At 44.7% G+C, this 21,352-nt stretch overlaps 3 protein-coding genes across 3 annotated transcripts; 1 reads left to right on the forward strand and 2 right to left on the reverse strand.

Annotated features, from left to right (window-relative positions):
* The first annotated feature begins 4,438 nt into the window (after positions 1-4,438).
* LOC133902874 (serine/threonine-protein kinase D6PK-like) lies at positions 4,439-7,032 on the forward strand. Its single transcript, XM_062344193.1, has 2 exons — positions 4,439-5,536; positions 6,136-7,032. Exons 1-2 carry the CDS (start codon positions 4,551-4,553, stop codon positions 6,998-7,000), a joined length of 1,851 nt encoding a protein of 616 aa, XP_062200177.1. The 5' UTR covers positions 4,439-4,550; the 3' UTR covers positions 7,001-7,032.
* Positions 7,033-7,403: 371 nt separating this feature from the next.
* LOC133902875 (protein BRANCHLESS TRICHOME-like) lies at positions 7,404-8,980 on the reverse strand. Its single transcript, XM_062344194.1, has one exon. It carries the CDS (start codon positions 8,541-8,543, stop codon positions 7,617-7,619), a length of 927 nt encoding a protein of 308 aa, XP_062200178.1. The 5' UTR covers positions 8,544-8,980; the 3' UTR covers positions 7,404-7,616.
* A 4,963-nt stretch (positions 8,981-13,943) lies between these two features.
* LOC133903884 (protein ROLLING AND ERECT LEAF 2-like) lies at positions 13,944-18,091 on the reverse strand. The gene is made up of 4 exons (XM_062345361.1): positions 16,805-18,091; positions 16,467-16,654; positions 15,155-15,378; positions 13,944-15,064 (listed from the first exon to the last, which is right to left on the reverse strand). The coding sequence occupies exons 1-4, from the start codon at positions 17,937-17,939 to the stop codon at positions 14,266-14,268; spliced, it is 2,346 nt and encodes a 781-aa protein (XP_062201345.1). The 5' UTR covers positions 17,940-18,091; the 3' UTR covers positions 13,944-14,265.
* Positions 18,092-21,352: the final 3,261 nt, after the last annotated feature.

The following is a 21,352-nucleotide window of genomic DNA, read 5'->3' on the forward strand; positions in this document are numbered from 1 at the left end:
CACGCGCTCGCTCTCCCCTCTATTTAGGCCGACCCCGCGCATAGCCCTACGGTTCCGCATCCCATCCCATCGCCCTCGACATCCCTTGAAACCTGGAGCGCCACCGCGACAGTCGTCTCCTACGACCACCACCGAGCTTCATCAAGCCGCATTGTCACTGTGCCTTCGGCCAAGCCGAGGCCACCTTCCGCTTCACCGAGGCCGTGCGGTATCGAGGCACTCCCCTCCCCCGTCGACAACCCCGTGCCTAGAGCACCGCACCATCGCCAGGAACACGCCTGCGACCTCGCCTTCGGTCCTGTCCACCACAGCAGCGCCATGAGGAGCCTCTTCGCCAGCGACCGCATCTCATCATCGCCCTGCCTCGCCGCGCCACCTCCGTCGGAGTCAATCCCACATGCGGCGCCCTCACATCAGGCGGTACCATGGAGTCACCCCCATGTCGCTCTTGTGCCCCGCATCTCCACCGCCATAGACCCCAGTGCGCTGCCGCTGACTTCCTTCACTGTATGCTTGCCTCACCGTAATTCTGGCCGAGCCAAGCAGCCCAACGGTCTCACCACGGCGCGGTGACCTCACCTGCATTGCTCCTCACTGAGCACCTAATCACCGGCGACGCCAAGAGTCCACCGCCAGCCATCGCTGCGCTTCTGTGCTCTCTAATGGTATGTGCAAGATTTGCAGAAAACCCTCTCCTTTTATCTCTTTTAATTCTATCTTTATTTCCTGTTTAGGAATTTTACATGTTAGCCCCTATTGTCTATGGTCAATTATGCTTTAGACCTCGTAATTCAAATATAGTTCCTCTTTTAAAATCTTGTTCAGCAAATTTCATCTAAATTTCAAACCGCATTGTAAACTCATCTAAATTCTGCAAGTTTCCAACGAATGATCCTTGTTCAGGTTCGCCGTGTAGGACCATATAGCTTATAATATTATTTTAATAAGTTTGATACATATCATATGACTACGATGCGTAGAGCTCAGATATTGTTGCACATATGATATGAATTCAATATTAAGATAATATTAAAATTATGTATGATCTCATATGTTAATATTATCTGACATCTTTGTATATCCTTCTCCGATAAAACCCTAGTTTTTTGTCGCCTTCATGTTAAATCTGATTAGCCGAGTTCTTTCTTCATCAACCCAATCCTATATTCTTTCCCCTTCTGATTTGCAAATTGGGTTTTATTTTATATTTATTTGGTTTTGCTTTTAATTGCAAGTTTATAGGAGTAGAGAATGACGTGTATAGAAGAATCAATGATCTATAAAGTCAATACTTCGGGATATTCCAAGACAAGTGTCCCTGATCACATTGATCCTATTGTAAGAAAGTGTGTCTTTTACTATTAGTTGCACGCTTATCAATATGAATCCTATTTGTAGGGTTTACTAGATTATTCCATGATTATTCTTGTTGCATGTGTTGTAGTTTGGGTATCAAGGGTAGAAATATTTAGTCACACTGTCAAGCTGAGTGGTTTAAATGTTAATATGTTAAATGGTATATACAACATGAACTCGGTTTGGGTAATCTTTTATAGCAACATGAATCATAGAGATCTAGGTAGGTTGGTTTGGTTGGTATGGCTACTGTGTGCGCATTAGGAGCTGTGTGAATACCTGTTTTGGATCCTAAGGACCGCTTCATGGACATGTAACCTGACACAATAGCGCAACCACAAGGCTTATATGGGTACGATCTGACCAATTAATTAGATATCTTTCTTATTTTGTACTGTTGAGTGGCACAAGATGGGGCCTCTGAAAGTATCGAATGGCCCAAGAGGGGGGTGATATGGGCTATTAATTTTTTTTTACTCCTACCGAAATCTAGAACAAGTAGCAATCTTAGCCTGAATGAATTGAAATAGGACTACACGATCAAAATAGACGAAACCACGAAAAATAAGCAAGCTAGAACACAAAGTAAATGCGGAAAGAAAAGTTTGCAAGAAGTAAAATGCTCAAATATAAATGCGGGAAAGTAAGGAGATGGACAGGAGAATGCCGATTTTTTTCCCGAGGTATCGAGGAGTTGGTACTCCCCCTAGTCCTCGTTGGAGCATACATGAAGGATATCTCTCCCCTTTGAGTCATAAAGTCTCAAGTTTTCACTCATGATTGCCACTTCTCCATCTTCGAATTGGTGGATATCAAACCAAAGCTCCCATAAGAACTTCAAGAGCTCACCGAGACACCAATAATCACTAAAGACTGGCTAGGGGTTGCCAACCACCAAGAGTAACATGCCAATAGCTTCACTTGACCAATATTAAGCCTAGACTATAGCTAGATACACACTTGCTACTCTTGAAGCACTAATGAAGTCCTTAACCTTCAATTAGGGACTTGGAAATCAACTCAAGTGCTCTTCCTTGCTTCTTGATAACACATACAGTATATGGAGTTCTCTGGGTTGCCAGACCAACAAATGAAACTAAGTGAGGGAGTATTTATAGGCTAGAGATCTAAATTTAGTCGTTGTCTAACCATCCAGTTTTGTTATTAGCATCCGATGATCCGGTAAGTACCATCTCACACACACACCGAACAATCCAGTGAGTAGAAACTCTAGATATAACTGTGCCAGCTGTCATTATTCATTGATCATCTAGTGTACTCATCCGGTGACCACTGAAGTAACATCAAACAATCCGGTCAGAAGAGCTAGGCCAAAACACTTTTTGCAAACCTCTCTGCAAGAATTAGTTCGGTGATGTCATCTTTACCTACATTAGACCATCCAATAAGTGAAGCCTCTTCTGAATCTCTTTACAAAATTGCTCCGGTGTATTTGTCCGGTGAGCACAATGTAAACACCGAACTATCTGGTAAGTAGAGTTTCATTTTTCTGCACTTGGAATTTGCGTCTGCAAGAAATAGTCTAGTGATAGCCTCTTCCCATCACCGGATAATCCAGTGAGCTCAAATTCATTTTTCCTTGAAAATTTTGCTTCTATTGAAAATGTTCTGATTCACTCACCACTCTAGCACCGGACCATCCGGTGAAACACTTTGAAAACTTTTGAAGATGTGTCACCAAAAAAAAGTTTCTGGGGATTAGACACCGGATCATCATGTGCACTAAGTTCTGTTCTGATCTGAACTGAAAGAAAAACTCTGCTGAGAATTTTTTCAAGTCATCGGACTATCCGGTGAGGTATATTTGTTGCTAAGCTCATCCAATTCAACCCTCTTTGAGCTCTAACTTCTTAATGACTCAACCAAGGGCTTCTATAAGCTACCTAGTGCTAGAAATTTATAAGTGTGTATCAAACTAAATCTAGACTCACTAGATCAATCTACTACTCTTAGTCTATATTTATAGTACAGTAAAAAAGACTAAGAAAGAAATATATACTATTTTATGTATCATTCATCTCCTTTGTGACACTTAGAACTAGAAGATCCTTAATCTTGATGCACAAGTCTTTTGATCGTCTATATAATCAATTTAAGAACCAAGAATATCAAATCATCATTATAAACTAAAATTTTTGATACCATTCAAAACACACTTGTTAATCACAATAATACAGTTACAATTAATCTCCGAAACACTTAATACTTACCTAGAGACCTAGATGCCACAACCTCTACAGTGGATTCTGTTAGCGGTGAAACATTAATGGGTGCATGCAGATTTAGAGACGCTTTGTAAAGGCCTTACAGTGAGACTCTGGCTCTACACTTTGGAAGTATGCAGTAACACGAGAATAACAACTTATGGGTAAAGTGTACAACCTCTGCAGAGTGTAAAATTGATATATCAGTCGTGCTCATAGTCAAGAACGGGATTAGACTTCTTCATGATTAGTGGGGATCTTGGATGGTTGGTTACGGTAGTCGGGTGACGGTAACCCGATGATTTGTTAGCTGGATATGGAATATCTGGTGAGTTTTAGTATTCGGATGAAATCTGATAAGCTATAACTTGTAAATTCTTGATGTCATATATAGTAAATAGGACTGCTAAGTTTTTTAGTCATAGGATAAGATGATATTGATACAGTAAATCTGAGCCAAATCTTTTTTTATCTTAAGTTTTTATGTCATATTTTTTTTATACTTGTTATTTCAATAATAAATACTACTCGGTTAGGAAAAAATATATGAAAATTAAAGAAGCTAAAGACATAGCATCCTATGTCGTGTTACTCTCGGTCGATTGACCGTGTTGTGCTTAAAGTTTTCGTTGGAGTTTTTTTTATTTTTTCGTTGCTGTTTAAAACTCTAGTATTTATTTTAATAAAATTATTTTTATATAATATAGTACTATTTATTACTAATTATATTGTTACCTATACGATGTACGGAATGCATCTGATATATTGTTTTGAAATCGAACGTGGCATGCAGGCTGCCCGCTGCCGCTGTGTCTTCCTCTGCCATCATCCGCAGAGAGCGAGAGAGCTCTCTCTCCTCTGCGACGAACTGCTCTGTCCTATCCTTTCTTTCCCTCACACCACTGCCGCTCCTGTCCCTTCCCCAACCTCTTTTGTCCGTTACATCTCAATCAAGTTGTCCAAGCAGCAATGCAGCCGTCGCGCTCACAGCACGCCAAGCAGCAGCCATACACGCGCTCGCGCACCCAGGTGCTGGAGGCGCCCCTGGATCCGGGCTCCGATTCTGGGTACCAAGATTTCCAGTTCCGGTTCATCCCGGAGGTGTTCGAGCTCCAGATGGGCGGCGTCGGTGGGGGAAGGAGTGTCGACGCCAAGTTGACGGAGAAGGTTCTTGGGTTCGAGTTTGACAAGGTCAGGATCAGCATTGCGTCCAGCAACGACGAGGTGGACCGAGAGGCGCCGCCCAGGAGCTCCTTCTCCGGGGCGAGCCACCCGCCGGAGCCGGTGGACGAGATGGACACCGTTTTCGTTGCCGTCGACGGCCGGGACAAGCCGGTGATCTCGCGGGACGCGTCCCCGCCGCCTAGCGGCGCGGCGAGCCCGCACAGCAGCATGGACAGCTCCGGCGCGGCGGCCACGGTGACCAGCATCGCGCCGAGCTGCACCGTCACCTGCCGGAGCGCCAAGACCAGCGTCAGCAGCAGCGCGGCCAGCGACGGCAGCGGCTGCAGCAACGGCACCGCCGGCGGCGGGAGCGGCGGAAAGCCGCACAAGGGCGGGGACCCTAGGTGGAAGGCGATCCTCGCGGCGCGCGCGCGGGACGGGCCTCTCACGATGTGCAGCTTCCGGCTGCTGCGGCGGCTCGGGTGCGGCGACATCGGGACGGTGTACCTGTCCGAGCTCAGCAACGGCGGCGCGACGGGCGCGTTGAGGCCCTGCTGGTTCGCGATGAAGGTGATGGACAAGGCGTCGCTGGAGAGCCGCCGGAAGCTCAGCCGCGCGGAGACGGAGCGGGAGATCCTGCAGCTGCTGGACCACCCGTTCCTTCCCACCCTCTACGCGCACTTCGAGACCGACAGGTTCGCCTGCCTCCTCATGGAGTTCTGCCCCGGCGGCGACCTCCATGCGCTCCGGCAGCGCCAGCCTTGCAAGCACTTCCCAGAGCACGCGGCGAGGTACTTACTCTCTTAATCTTTTTTCTCAAAGTCACATTAGATTTCTTGCTTCGGACTGGTAATTTTGCTAGAAATTGCGTACTTTTAATCATCATACAGAGACATCTGTGAAATGTTGTATGGCAGCTATGAGTTCAGCACTGCATGGATCTTATTGCAGCATTGCCATGAAAGCCAGGGGGTTGGAATGGTCAGGTCAGGTCTACGAACCAATGCAGTTGTGGGTTAATCGCTGGTTCTTCGGTTGCAATACTTGCAAGTGTGCAGGTGCTTAGTAATCTAGGACCTGCCAACAATATCATAGAAATCTTCAGTGCTTATCACCACATTTTCCGGGTGGTTTTCATATGATTTGTCTGAAGTAGTGCTCTGGATTTCGAAATACTGTGTCCGTAAACGAAATGGCCTGTCATTTTTCAGCATTACCGATGTGTCTGACACGACTATAAGCACTAATATACCGATGTGTCTGACGGATTTCTCCATCACTAGAATTGGCATTTTGTTTTTGCTAGATTACAAAGTGCGTAAACGTTCTCCAACAAATCTGAAATATGTATTGGTCAGTCTGAGGTGTATGATCCTTTTCATTTTTTCAGGTTCTACGCCGCAGAAGTGCTTCTTGCGCTGGAGTACCTGCACATGCTTGGAGTAGTCTACAGAGACCTGAAGCCGGAGAACGTCCTCGTCAGGGAAGACGGACACATCATGCTCTCCGACTTCGATCTCTCCCTCCGTTGCGCCGTCTCGCTGACAATGTTGAGATCTTCCCTGCACTCTGACCCCAGGAACGCGCAGTCGTGTGCCCAGCCTGCCTGCATCCAGCCCACATGCTTCATGCCCAAGCTCTTCAACCAGAGGAACAAGAAGAGCAGCACCACCAATAAATCAAAGGGCACCGATCCCAGGCAGCAGCAGGCGTCCGCCGGCTTGCCCGAGCTAGTCGTCGAGCCGACTGGTGCGCGATCGATGTCGTTCGTCGGAACACATGAGTACCTCGCCCCGGAGATCATCAAGGGCGAGGGCCATGGCAGCGTGGTGGACTGGTGGACGTTCGGCATCTTCCTGCACGAGCTGATGTTCGGCAAGACGCCGTTCAAGGGGCAGACGAACCGTGCGACGCTGTTCAACGTCGTCGGCCAGCAGCTCAAGTTCCCGGATTGCCCGCCGACGAGCAACGCGAGCAGGGACCTGATCAGAGGCCTGCTGGCGAAGGAGCCTCAGAACCGGCTCGGCGTGAAGAGAGGGGCAGCCGAGATAAAGCAGCACCCGTTCTTTGAGGGCGTGAACTGGGCGCTCATCCGGTGCAGCACTCCCCCTGGTGTGCCGAGGGCTGTGGAGCCCATCGCGGTGACGCCGGCGAAGCCAGCGCCGGTGGAGAGGGTGGCGATGAACAGCAGCAATAGGATGGCAGGGGCAGAAGTTGAGTCTGGCGGGAAGTTCCTTGACTTCGAGTTCTTTTAGAAGATCTCTAGCATGCTTCGCAAGCTCTAGTTGGGGATTAACAACACTTGCTTCCAGTTGTAACCTTGTAGGTGTAGTCCCATACTGGCATACTGCTAGCAGTAGATTTTCCTCGCCTACCCTAGGATTATCCTTGGCTCTAGTTGTGTGTCAACAATTCTAGTTTTGGAAATAGAAAACTGCATGGTCTTGTACACACTACTTATATTTACTGTTCATCCCCTCCCACCTATACTTATCTATCATTTGATTCTTTATGATTTTTTTTTCACCCACTCGAATCTCAGCGTTTAGGCAATGACATGTCTGACCGGTTCCAATATCTTGTGTTGCATTTCCTCACTCTCTTGTTTGCAATGCATGCCACTAGTTAGTCAACAAGAGTAAGATGCAAGATTTGAGCACCGATTTGCATAATCTGTCTTGCCATGATTTTGTACAAAATTATAGTAGCAGTAGATTACATGATTAGAGCCAAAATACACCGTTAACTGGCCAAAGCATTCTGGCCAAACTGTGAATCCCCAGAACAAAACGGCAGAGCCAAGAAAGTCAGGATTCAGGAGCATGAGAGAGGAAAAACAGAGGCACCACCTCCTTACATTACGTTAGTGCACTACACGACCAGGTTCTCTGCTGCGCCGATGAGCCCCATGCCGGCAGCTGGACTCCGGTGCCGCATGAGGACACGCAGCTGCGCCCGCTGGCACTCGAGGTTGGTCACCAGATCAACCCTCTCCTCTCGCGGCCGCATCCGCACCGCCCGCGGGAACTCCACGGACCCCTTGATCCCCCTCCGGATGTGCGGGTTCTTGCTGCCGCCGGCCTCTCGCCGGTGCAATTGACCCTGCTGACTCCGGCTCGGGCTCTGTTCACCGTGTTGACTCGTGGAGTTTGACTTGCTGGCGTTTGGGCTACGGCTGCGGCTGCTCTTGTTGCAGCTGGCAGCGGTAGCATGGAGCTCGGCGACGGCGTCGTCGATATCCCGTAGCTTCTCCTCCATCGCCGCCCTCGCGTTGGCGAGCTTCATCTGCACCCGCTCCTCCCGCCACAGCTCGGCGACGCGCATCATCCGGCGCTCCTCCTTGATCTCCTCCATCGCGCGCTCCGCCTCTGCGCGCGTGGCGCCGGCCTCCTCCCGCAGCGCCCGGCACTCTGCCTCCGCGGCCTCGCCCCGCCGCCGCTCCTCCGAGAGCTCCGCGGCCAGCGCCTCGTTCAGCGCCTCCGCCTTCCGCCGCATGCGCCTCTCGAATTCGAGATCCGCCCTCAGCTCCCTGATGCGAGCCACGCAGAGCTCCAGCTCCGACGACATGGCACCGTACCCCTGGTCCAGCTCCACCTCCTCGCCGCCGCCGTCGTCGAACACAACGATCATATGCGGCTCGAGGTCCTTGCGGCCTTGACAAGAAGAGCGCGAGAAGGAGGGGACGCTGGGAGAATGGTCGTCCTGCGGGGAGTAGAGGGGGTTGCGATAAAGCTTCCAAGGTGGCGAGCAGTGTGAGCCGGCGCCATGATTGGCCTCCACCTGTTGCACCGACGCCATCTTTCCCACCTCGGGATCCAATATTTTACTCCACCTACTACTCGAGAGTGGGATTTGGAGGGAAAGTGCATGGCCCGGTGCTCCGGCCTCGTCCAAGCTTCGTCTTTGCGAGCTGTAAAAGGGAGGAGGAGAAGGAAATGGTCAGGTCTCACATGCATGGATCCCGATTTCGACGCCCCCATCATGGTGCTTCATGCTCCTGGTTGCTTTTTCTCATGCGATACGTTGTTTATCATTCCGTCTCATGCTGATGACGCCGCCATTGCTGCTGGCAATGGTATACGGATCATGTGCGCGCCATAGTTTTATGGTGAGGCGCGCATGCCGCGCACTCGCATCCTTGCAAATGCCAGATGCTAAGCCACACACTTGGCACGCCGGAAGTTCAACACCAACCCTCTTTTTTTTGGGAATCAGGCATGAGTTCTGCCGTTTCATACTAAGAGAGGAGCAGAAAAGTTTTTTAGTTTACAATTTGGCCGTCCGAACTAGGGGATGTCAATATGGCTCGGATAGATATCATTGGCTCCCCAACAATCCCTAAAAAAGAAGAAAAAACACATTACTATGGAAGGGAGAGGTTATTTTTTCTCTTATTTACATCTTCCAAATTGACATCAGCCAGTTTGTCCGGTTGTCTTGACAGATTTTGGAACACACGGCGATTGCGTTGCTTCCGAATGATCCACATGGTGTAGATTAAAAGGTCGTTTAGCTCACGATGTCTAGAAAGACATCGTCATTGCTGTTTTTTTGCCACCACACTCTCACTCCCTGTGAGATTTTGTAAGAAATTTCAGTACAAAACCCTATATACAGGAACAATAACCTTATGTTTTTCCTATGAAAATTCTTTGTTCCAAAGAGTTTAAGGCCATCTCCACATTCCTTAATACTCTTAAAAATTTATATTTTATAATACTATTATAATATTCTTTAATACTATCATACTAATTTCTATTTTTTATCACCAACCGCTACCAAATTTCATATATTTTATTACTCTACTCTTCCTTTAAACCTATAATCATCCTTATAAACAGTAACATGGCTGACTCTCGCCGTCTCCATCACTGTAGCACGCGATCCGAACTGTGTTGGAGGGAGCAGAGGCAGTATCCGGATCGGCATAGTGATGCGGGTGGCTATGAGATTTCATTGGCGATCGATTCCGACTGGTTTGACTTTGTGCAAGCATGTATCTCTGAGCCTGCTCCTTTCGTTTCTTGGGTGACCAGTTTTCGGTTGTGTCCGTCACGCAGAATCCTTTTCTGAAGGTACTCTACTCACGTGAAGAACAGCAGTGCAGTGCAGTGCACTACTCACGTGAAGAACAGCAGTGCAGTGCACTGCATCAGCCATCAAGACCGTCTGCAATTGATATCTACTGGCAATGCTACCCTTCATCGCGTAGCTTCCAACGCTGCCGTGGCATTAACTGTGTCCCGTCCGGTGCAAAACACGGGACACAGCATGCAGCACTGACACTGTAACGGGCACTGGATCTGCATCAGCCGGACACCGTGATAGCCATCAATGGTGCCCTATTCGTATCTCTGAGCCTGCATGTATTCAAAACCCAAACAGTGAGTGTAGTGTGGTGTGTAGGGTGTAAGGCTCTGTTTGTGGTAGCTGAAATTTATAGGTTTTTATTGAAAAATTGTTTTTCTAAAAAGCGGTGTATAGTTTTTAAGAAAAACTGTTAGTTTATAGTCTTAATTTATAGACTCTCAGCAAACAGCTTTTCAGAAAAAGGTATTTTTAGTTAGCTTATTAACTTTTAGTTTATTTTATCAAAAATTAGATTATCAATTTTTCAAAAATTAACATAAGCTCAGTCTGTTAATACAATTTATGATTTTTGAGAAACAGAAATTACTAATAAATTGTGGCAAGCAAGGCCTAAGTACTCTTCTCAGATTCCAGAGAGAGACAAGAAGAGCAGAGGTGGCCCGATGAGAACCAGAGATGGGTCGCTCTTGCAGTTCACAGGCTGGAATGGGCCGTAAATTCCATCTATCTGGACGAGCCATTCAATGTATTTACGGCCTCATTAACATTAAAGATTTGGGCTCCGAATTTTAACCAGAAAAGTTTGGGCCTCAAGGTCGTGACCCAAGTTAGGCCAGAGCTCAAGACGATTTTTTAAAATAAAAATTTGCAAATATATGTCTCCATTTTGAATTTTTTAGCCGATGACAAGAGTATATAATTATAAATTTTGAAAATAGATGCATATATTTACAAAATTTTCATTTTAAAAATATATAATTAAAAATTAACTCAAGATTACTTATGGTCTAGGTGGCTCTCAGTGCACATACATATGCAACCAGAGACTAAGGATCTGTGGTTGGGTTGAGGCTTTTCAAAAACTATTTTTAAAAGCTATTGTTGAATAGCTATTTATAGAAAAACTATTTTTAAATTGAATTGTGATACAAATAAAATATATAATATATGTAATACCTCTTATAATATCATTACTCATAAGCTATAAAAGCTTCTTCGGACTAGCTTATAGGTTCTAAGTAATAATAATAGTTTTAAATTACTTTTGTTTCTTATAAATTATTTCTAAAAACAGACTGTTTAATTTAACTTTCTACTTTTTAAATAGCAAAATCCAACAGAAACCGAAACAAACGAGACCTAACTCGCTCGCCTTATTATCTCGGCCCCGATGGTCGGTCGGTATGGTGTTAGATGCATGCAGCCCATGGATCACGTATACGGGGCTAACCTGCACTCCACTTAAATTCAATTTTGCTATCAGAATAAGATTGTGCTTATATTATCAAGGGACGAAGGTAATGGGCCGGGCTACCAGGCACGCCGCGCCCTATATCTAGTCGTATACTTTATTCATTTGCTATCAGATTAAGACCATAGAAGTACCATCTAAAAAAACAATCGTACAAGTTCATGGAGTGTTTCCAATTTGCTCCATCAGAAATGCAGATCTCCACAATTGCAAGAGCCTTTGCTACTTATCGATTATATTTTGGTACCAATCCGTAAGGACCACACGTCTCTTATTGATGGCCCTAGAGTCCATCATACGTAGTGCCACTTACTCCAGGACAGGAAGTAGGAATGATAAAAGAGTCGACAATACCAGCTGAGACCTGAGAGCTTGTCAGGTCCACTAAAAATGTGTTTGGTTACTTATATATGGTTCAGTTTCATCTGTGGAATGTAGGAAACACAACTGTTTAGTTTGCTTTTATGCACTCCTTAGACTTGGTTCACGAGATGAAAAAAGCTTCTCATGGCTGAGTACATACGTAGAAATTGGTTGTTTCTCTAGAGGCAGGCTCACGGGATATAGTCATGTGCTCATGTAATAATAGTATTAGCACATGATTAGTGAGTATTAATTTATATTAATACTTTGAAATTGATTAAGATTGAATATGATAAATTAAATACTATAGAGTATATTTATGTAAAATAAATATCATGTTAACTTTTATTATTTTTTATTTCAATCTAATGCAACATGTATTAATGCAGACAACCAAACACAATATCTTCTCATCTAATCTGAGCATATACAACCAATCAAATAAATAGCATTATATGCACACAGTCTGACTCACTAATATCAGTCAAACTAAGATCAAACGAGTAATCAAACGGACCCTAAGAATAGAAGCTCCTACACTACACATGCCGTCCGGTCCATGAACACAGCTATACAAGGCGATCTGCACTAGAGATTGTAGAGCTCTCCCTTTACTCTTCCCGGATTCTCCATCCAGCTCCAGCATGAGGTGTTTTGGACCCTTGCTCAGCCAGCCCACAGATCATTCCCAAATCCCAATTCGAACAGCATGGACAGGAAGCGGCCGAGCACATGTTGGCGCCATGTCCTGCTTTCTCTCTTTCCCTCCATCCTGCCGTCAAATCCAGCAACATTTTGTTGCCAACTGTAGGCTCTGAAGACCTTTTCTACACTCTAAAAACGAGTTAACGAGGTGAGGAGCTCTCTACCACCTTTCGCTATATATTGATAGCCTCTCATGTCATGTCATGTCCCACTAACACAAATAACTCTAATATTAATTATAGATCGAAATGGTCTTTTTAAACTTCAAAAACTATATGAGATGAGAGACTCTTCACTTTTGAGACTATTTCAACTCAACTATTTTTTCACACTACTTTAAAATAGATTTATATATCAGTCTATTACTGTCGGTTTCTTACGAGTCGGCAATAATGTAATATCACCACCGGTTCATATCATGAACTGATACTAAAAAATCATTAAAAAAACTGACAGTAAAAATCCACTATCACTGCCGGCTCGTGGCTAGAGCCATAATTCATAACTTTTTCATATGAAGTCGGATAAGGATAAACTTTATATCAAAACTGTAGCTCTCGACGATATCTACAACTTTGTAGTCGAAAAAACCTTTTCATTTGATGTCATTTAAATATTCAAATAATCGTTTGAATTTTCAGACATAAGATGTTAAAAGGATTGCATATGTTAATGATATCACTGGTACTTTTATAGTGGGTTGTTAAGGACGTATCTCATGAGCTGAGAGGTTCCGAATTCGAGTGACATGAACTGCAAGTGCGGGTATATCGCACGAAAAATCTTGTGACTTGCGACGACGCGGGTGTGAGGGTTTCTCGGATGTAATATATATATATATTTTAATTTTTTATCAAAAGATTGATTCAGTACCTGACTATTACAATGATAGTCGGAAAAGGTTACTGTCCGTTGTTAATATTGGCTTTAAAACGATAATGAAACTTTTTTATAGGCCAGCGATAAAGGGGTTTTTATAGTGTCATGTCTTTGGAGACTGGACGAAGGAATGAATGCCAACTACTTTTTCGTGCCACCCAAAGGAATGGCTGGCTTTGCCTTTGCCCAACAACCGGGATAGGGATAGGTCCAAACGCCAGCCTTGCTTTGCTGCTATTCTTCACCTCGCCCCGCCGAAGCGCGCGCAAGCTGCCATGTTGTTGAAAGGCCATGTTGTGGCGGACAAAGTGGGGCATGGCGGCAAAGAGCTGCTGATGCTGCATTTGGCTTGCCCCTTGATCGCGTGCAAACGCATGATAACCTGGCTGCATTAGCGCTAAAGACACCCAAAAGGCACGCACAGATACTACATAAATTTGAAGCTTTCCAGGCAGGGACACAAGTAGAAGGAGAAGAAACGAACCGTAGGAAAAGAGATGCGATGCAGGCAGAGAGGAGGGTTCTTCTCGCACTATGCAGCACGGCAATGACAACGGCAGAGAACAAATGGTCCAATGGAGGTCAGGAAAAAAACAACACAAATGTCGCCCACCTTTCAGTTCAGAGTTCAGACTTCAGAATTTTTACCCACATGGACAATGAATGATTCACTTCTGAAACAGTGGAGCTCACAAAAAAAAAGTAATGCTCATATTAGATTTCTAGCACAAGCTTGATTCGACACTAGAGTGCAAGGTGACCAGAATGTCTGTACATTATATATCCCCCTTCGCACTTCCCAGGAAAGGCAAAACAAGACCAACAATCATGGGCAAAATCATTATCTACAATCGAAATGATCCCAACACGGCAAAACATCCAAGGAGCCTTCACCTATATTTCATCACTAATTTGAGCTATATATATTGCATTTCCCCTATATAAACTACTGAATCACCCAAAAAAGAGAGGTAGTAAATGATTTCTTGGTACTTCTGATCACACGAGCTTCTACCGCACCGACCCAGCTCGCCGACACACAACATCAAGAGCCTCAACAACTGTTCCGGAGAAACCAGCTATGGCTTGGAACATTCCTGGCAGGCCTGTTTGTATGTTGTTCAGTGTCATTGACCTTGTGACCTCGACAGCCTTAGCGTGCCTTGTAATTTCATCCTCCACCTTGCGACGGCATAGGGCGATCTCAGATTTCTTCTCAGCAAGAGGATCACGGGCATCATACGCATGGCTTTCAATGCCATCACGCCCGCTGCCAGGAAGGCCAAGGCCAACCATTGAGTAGGATCGGTAATACTTCTTCTCAATGGCCCTGAGCGAGTTGGTTTTCTTTTCTAGCTCCTTTGAATACGTCTCCGCACGCTTCTTGATCTTCATCTCCTCTGCCTGCTTAGTGTAGATGACATGGACGACATTCACAAAGCTCTTGATAGCCTCTGAAGCCACAGCATCTGGAAGCCGGTCCAGTGCTTGCTTCCACTCATCACAGAAGGTGGTGAGTTCACGCGAGATCAGCGAGGCATAGGCTTCTTGTGGGGCACTGTTATCCACTTGGAAGAGTGTGAGCTTTAGCCAACCATATAGAGCACGGATGTAGTCACGTTGAAACTTGATGAGGCGGTTGAAGTTTGAGTGCCATGCTGAAACAGCAGCCTCAAGATCACGAGTAGCAAGCCTGTGAAGGTCAGATGTTGACTCGGCCATGGAATTGTCCACCAGACCACGGACTTGCTGAACAATCTCATTTTGGATCTCATGGAAATGATTCATTGACCTCCACATGCCCAACAGCCTGCATGTTAGTATTCAGAAACAGTTAAGTACTTCTGAGCAGCACAACAAGATCTGGAATCTGGGATGTGGGAAATGGAATAAGACTTACGCAAAACAAAGCTCAACAAGCTGTGGTGCAAGCTCATTGTCACGGACTCTGACAATGGCTGAGGATGTAGTGGTGGCAGCCTGTGAAGTAACTATAATCAGTGATTGCAGCTTGTTTATGGAGGCCTTGGTCTTGTCCAGCTTGGCACTATTCCTCCCTCTATATTCCAGGCTCTGCAGAGTAGAAAGCTTTTTCTCGTGCTCGATCTTCACACTCTCTCTTGCCTGCAGCAATTAAAATTCATCTACATGTTGGAAGTTCCAAATATTGGCTCAAGAAACTGCTTAGTGAACATAAGAATAATAACAGAAATCACATGAGCACTCATGGGATTCATCCAGTATTACCCCTCAAATTTGCTGATACTAAAGACGCAGATATGCTAAATCTACTAAAGACAATTTCTTGAGGATATAATATGCGAAGTTATCTACTAAAGACAATTTCTTGAGGATCAAGACCGTCATACAATAAAGAACCTCAAGGACAAGAGTAGTTTAGAAAAACATCGAGCAAAGGAAGGGAAGAGAATATGAAGGTGTGGTTAAGAAGTCAATTTCAATGTATCATGCTTGCTGCCTTTCCTGAAAGTAGTGAAAGTTATTGAGCAAATGCTCCAGTTGTTTCAAAGTAGGAAAATGCAGGACCTATCTAAAGACACTTTATGCAACAGAATCTGATTCTTCTTCCACTTTTGGTGAATTAAAGGGAGACCGGTCAACAATGGCTTTAAATCTGAGAAGTTTCACTTAATTCAATAGAAAATACAATATCTAGTTATTTTCTTTGGTAAGATTCAGTTGTATCACAGCCCTAATAAAATGATTGAGCTATTTTCTTGGCAACAGGGTTAAAACTAGCTTCAGTTCTGCCCTTGCTCTTTACTGCTTGGTAGCCCTATACTACCATGCCAGATTACAACGTCGTGTCGTGGTCATGCGTTTGTCAATAGCAAAGATGCAGACCTTGCCTGTATTATTCTAGCACCATATGTGCATTTCATTGTTTCCATGCACAACAAAGGTGGATACTAGAATGTCACAGTGGAGCTCACTAAGCTTGCATTACTGAAGACTGTTGTAAATTGTCTCTTACAATAGTACTATTCTCTAAGTAATGTAGTTGTATCATTTTCAAGTGGAGCCAAGCTGAATGGTTTCAAGGTGTTTCACCGACAAGTAATGATCGAGGCATCAGATAATTTTTTTCCATAGCAAACAAGCATCGCAAATTGAGTGCTGTGCCAGTACTTGACTATTAAGTATGACAGCCACTAATGTCCAAGTAACCATCAACCAAAGAACAAAATTACCTTGACCTCCTCGTAGAGCTTCTTCTCCCAAGCCAAAAGCCGCTCCAGCGTCGATCCATGGCTCTTCCCTTCCATTGACTCCATCTCCAGTGCATTGGTGTCCAACTTGTAGCGTACAGCCAATGGCGGCTTCGATGTCCACGTCGACGACAATGTTGATAGCACACTATTGGAGTGGTACACCGTCTCTGCGAAAGAAGAAATCAAATTAAGCAAATCAGCTAAAGTATTGTGACCATTGGAATCACAAACCATAGCATATTCAATGAGATCATAAAGCGCAACTACAGTCTGAATCATATTTTCATTTTTGAGGCACAGTTTGTGTATTCTCGTACTTTTGAGCTGCCGGAAGTTGCGGTCTAGCTGTGCGCGGCTGGCCTCCAGGAGCTCGGATACACCATTTCCGGCGTCAGCCGCCTTCACGAAGTACTCCTCTATGGCCACAACAATCTCTGCGAGAGTGCGGTGGCGTACCACCATCCGCATCTCGGTTGCCGCCGTGACCGTGGAGGAGTCCCCGGCCTCCGACCTCTCCTCCCTCCTCAGCGGCAACGGCACGGCGCCGTACTCCGACGGCGCCGTACCACCGTACTCCGATCTGGCCACGAACCCGCACTCCGATCTGGCCGCGAACCCGCACTCCGATCTAGTCCCCATCTCCCCCTCCTCCTCCGATCTGGTCTCCGACGTGGTCGTGGACGCGAAGTGCTCCTCGTCGTCCTCCCATCCGCCGCAATGCATCCCCTCCCTTTCCTCCTCCTCCTCGCCGTCTTCAACCTCGTCTTCTTCTTCTTTGAGGTGGTCGGGGTGGCGGTGGCGGTGGAGGTAGGCCCGGGCCTTCTCCTCCTCCTCGAGCTCGCGGAGGCGGTTGGCCTCCTCGATGTCGGCCTTGCGGCGGTCGAAGAACTCGGAGTCTGGCGGCGACGGAGGGTAGAAGTTCTCCCAGTCCCACGCGGAGGAGGAGGACGGCGTCCCCACCAATGGCTGCTTGCGGAACGACGAATGCGCGGGGCTGGCCACGCTCGAGTCGGACAGGATGTGTGGCACCCTGAGCCGCCGCGCGCGGGGTGCCCTCACGGGAGCAGGACGTGCCGACAACGCCGCCGCAGGAGGCTGCGGCGGCAGGGGCGGGGGCGGGTGCTGGGAGAGCGGCGTCGGGGCCGGGAGCGAGGAGGACGCTGCGGTGGAGGGCGCCGGCGTGGGGAGCGCGTGAGCGGCACCGGGGGCGGGCGGCGGCGCGGCGGCGGCGGAGAGGAGGACGGGGGCGGTGTGGTGGGAGACGGCGAGGGAGGGGTGGCCCTGCGCGAAGCGCGAGAGCGCGGTGGCGGTGACACGGAGGGAGCGGAGGTAGTCGGCGTGCGCGGAGGCCAGCATTTGCCGCGCCGCCACCGCCTCCTTCATGTGGCGCCGCCGCTCCTTGCAGCGCCGAACCGTGTCCTCCTGCTCCAACTTGGATGCCGTGCACCCCATCCCCACACCAGATCGGCGAGCTCTCAACCTGCCCTGCTGCTTCGATCCCTCTCCCCTTCAGCCCTTCTCACTCGGCTCAGCTCGTCTCCCCACTCTAGTGTGGGAAGTGAGAGAGGACTGAGGACCGTGCTCGTGCTTTGAGTGGGGAGTGAGCTGCCTGCCCCTTGCTTATGCTCTGCACAGATTTTGTACCAATAAATCTGTCAGATTTTCAGCTAATAATAAGCTGTCATATCATAAATAAAAAGTGACAAATAACAAATATAACAAATCTATTAGATTTTTCAAAACCCATACCGTGAGATTAATTGCCACAAAGATAAATCCAAAACCCGATAAAAACAATAGGTGAATAGAATCCGATCCGAACAACTATTTTCTTAGAAAAAGGTATGAAACAAAATGACTAAAACAGAACAAATTGTCAGACTTGACCAACAAAATGTCATGCTCGATGAAAAAACTGTCAGACAAAAGATTTGCTCGTAAAATGAAATTCAATGAAGCAAGAAAAAAAGATCGAAGATATTGATTCTGCTATTGCAAAATCATGACAATTAGCATTCCAAATTATAGAGCTCAACAAATACAAAGACATCTTTTAAATTGGCGTTCAGAAGTGCCTCGTGCATCAAAATTCAACACTTAGCTACTTCTTTTTCAATTGGATTCGAAAGTTCCCTGCTGCATAAAGAATAAATGTACAGTCAGTAATCTTACAACAAGCACATGTAATACATATAGATTTATAATGAAAAAACAAGAAAGCATATTAAAAGTAGATAGTAGAAAAGAAGCAGAAACATAAAAACACACACAACAGGAATAGAACCACAAACTACAGCACAAGTAGTAAGACCTGATATCTTCAAAAATAACCTCATAAACTCTAAAAACACCTGCTATGCGTTTTACAAACTAGGCATGGCCACCTTTTCTGGCCTTTCAAAATCTATTAGTTGTAAATAACCAAAAAATATTCTCCATAATGAGTGGCTAACTTGTTTAATAGCTAAAGCTTCATCTATGATAACTATTTTTCCATCTATGACAGTTAAAGACAAAGATAAATAAAGAGAGATAAACAAAGCAAGATAGCGAGGAAAGATATAAATCAGCAAAAAAAAAGGTGGATCCCATGGTCAACTTAGAGAAGAAAAAGTCACAAAAAGTTTAAATTAAGAAGGACACAAGACAGCGAGCAAGAATAAGACACAAGCTCCATGATCTAAAGATAAACAATAAGGCCACATTAGAATCAACAATCACACCAAAACTTCTCGCTACAACATCACCGTACCAAAGAAAAGAAGTAGCTACACTTAATTCATGATCAGGTTGGCCTTATTGACTAAAAGCAACCACAACCCACCCATCATCTCACATCAACACAAAGTAGAAGGAAAAAAAACCCGCAACATCATAACCTTCATCTCACAGACATGAACACCAAGTGAGAGACATGAACACCAAGTGAGAAGCAGTAATCTTATTGAAATGAACACCAAGTGAGTGAGAAGCAATATTCTTTCGAAGAAGCGCAACTAGGCTTAATTGACAAGTGCACATACTATATTGCGTAATTTACAATACACTAAGGACCTGTTTGTTTTCCTAGAGATTGTAAGAATCTGGATCGTAGATTATGGATTATAGAAGCTACTCTCGGATGGATTGTGCTATAATCTAGACTTGGATTGTGGCAATCCGCTTCAACAACCTAGCCCCACAATCTAACTGTTTGTTTGCACAATGAGATTGTGGATCACAATCTACTAAGTAACTGACAAAAAGAAGCACATAATGTAACCCGAGAAGAATATTTAGACTATGTAACTCATCTACATACTACACAACTCATCTCATCTACTAAAAAGGTCTTGAAAAAGCTTAGGCTAAGTAACTCATCTCATAGACCACGTAACTCACAAAAGCGGACTATCTCATTTACCAAAAAGATTAGTCATAAAGACCACACAACTCATAAAACAGAACTACTTCAGTGGAAACAACAAATACCCATCATCTCCAAAACCTTCAAAAATGGAATGAAGAGGCTGAGATTGTCACAGAGCCAATAATTAAAGATCAGAACTCACAATGAGCTTTAGATTAGGTACCATAGAGCTGTTAGTACATCTACATCTAAGCAGCAACTACACACATAAATCTAAAATGTGCTTTTTAAAAAGGATGTCCTTCTATTAATTATAATATTGTATACATCTTGGAGGATCAAATATCGTGTAACATCCTACAAGCATCAAGATACAGTTTTCTAAATCTGCTTATAGTTTCAGAAGAATTTGAGGTACATATTAAAAACATATTTCCATACAAATAATAGAAAATCATAAACGAGATAGAACCCCCTATTGTAAACACAAATATCAAAAAATAGACAAACTTTTCCCTACTCTTATATTTCCTTTTACAATTATTTACTTAAGAGATTACTAAACTACACCGTTTTCTCTCCCTGCTCTCACTGCTTCTGTGCTTCCTGGCCCGAGTAGCTGTGTGCAGTGGGCCACAGGGGCGTCATTTTGGTTTCTCGAGTCCTCGCTTAACAGCACCCTACAAGCCGATCAAATTCTCAAATATTTTTTTCTAAAACTTGTTATAACTCGCAGATGCACCTTTATACTACCATACATACATACTTATACAACGTATATTAAAGATTAAAAATGTAAAGTTAGGAGATTGATGAAGTCACATAAACATCTATCTGTCGACACGTACGTTACCCACTACTAAACAAAAATTTCATCTCGATGAGATATACAAGTAGCAAACATACGATTTAATTCTAAGTGAATAAATATACAATCATCTTCACTAACCATCAAAACAAAACTTGATTCTCAATTCAAATATTATCTTCCAAACATTTGCTGTCCAAATGATAATAAACTCTGCTTTTGGCTAGCAACGATGGAGGCGGCTCAGTCGTGTTTGTTTTAACGATTTTCAAAGCAATTTCCCTGGCTCAGATATAGAAAACAGTTTATGGGTATAGCAGCAACACGTTTGTTTGTTTTTGCATAACACCACCTTACGCTAAAAATGCACAAAAGCATAAAGGATTGTAAAGGCACTGAGCTCAGAGTTCCAGTTCTGAATCCAATCCGTTGATGAATAATACTTCCTCCTATTATACATACATATCATCTTAATAAGACATGATCTCTATTAAAATATATTTATAAAATTCATTGAATTTATGATATTATGAAAATATTTTTTTTAATAAATCTACATATGATTTTAATGTTTCTAAAAACTAAATATTTTTAAAAATATCATTAGTCGAAGTTATAAAATATGCATCGAACCCTTTTCTATACAACATGTATTTATGACCGTAATAGTAATATATCGATACGGTCACTACCATTGGTCTTGTCACT

Source organism: Phragmites australis, chromosome 21 (genome assembly GCF_958298935.1).
Source record: "Phragmites australis chromosome 21, lpPhrAust1.1, whole genome shotgun sequence".
NCBI classification, from domain to species: Eukaryota; Viridiplantae; Streptophyta; class Magnoliopsida; order Poales; family Poaceae; genus Phragmites; species Phragmites australis.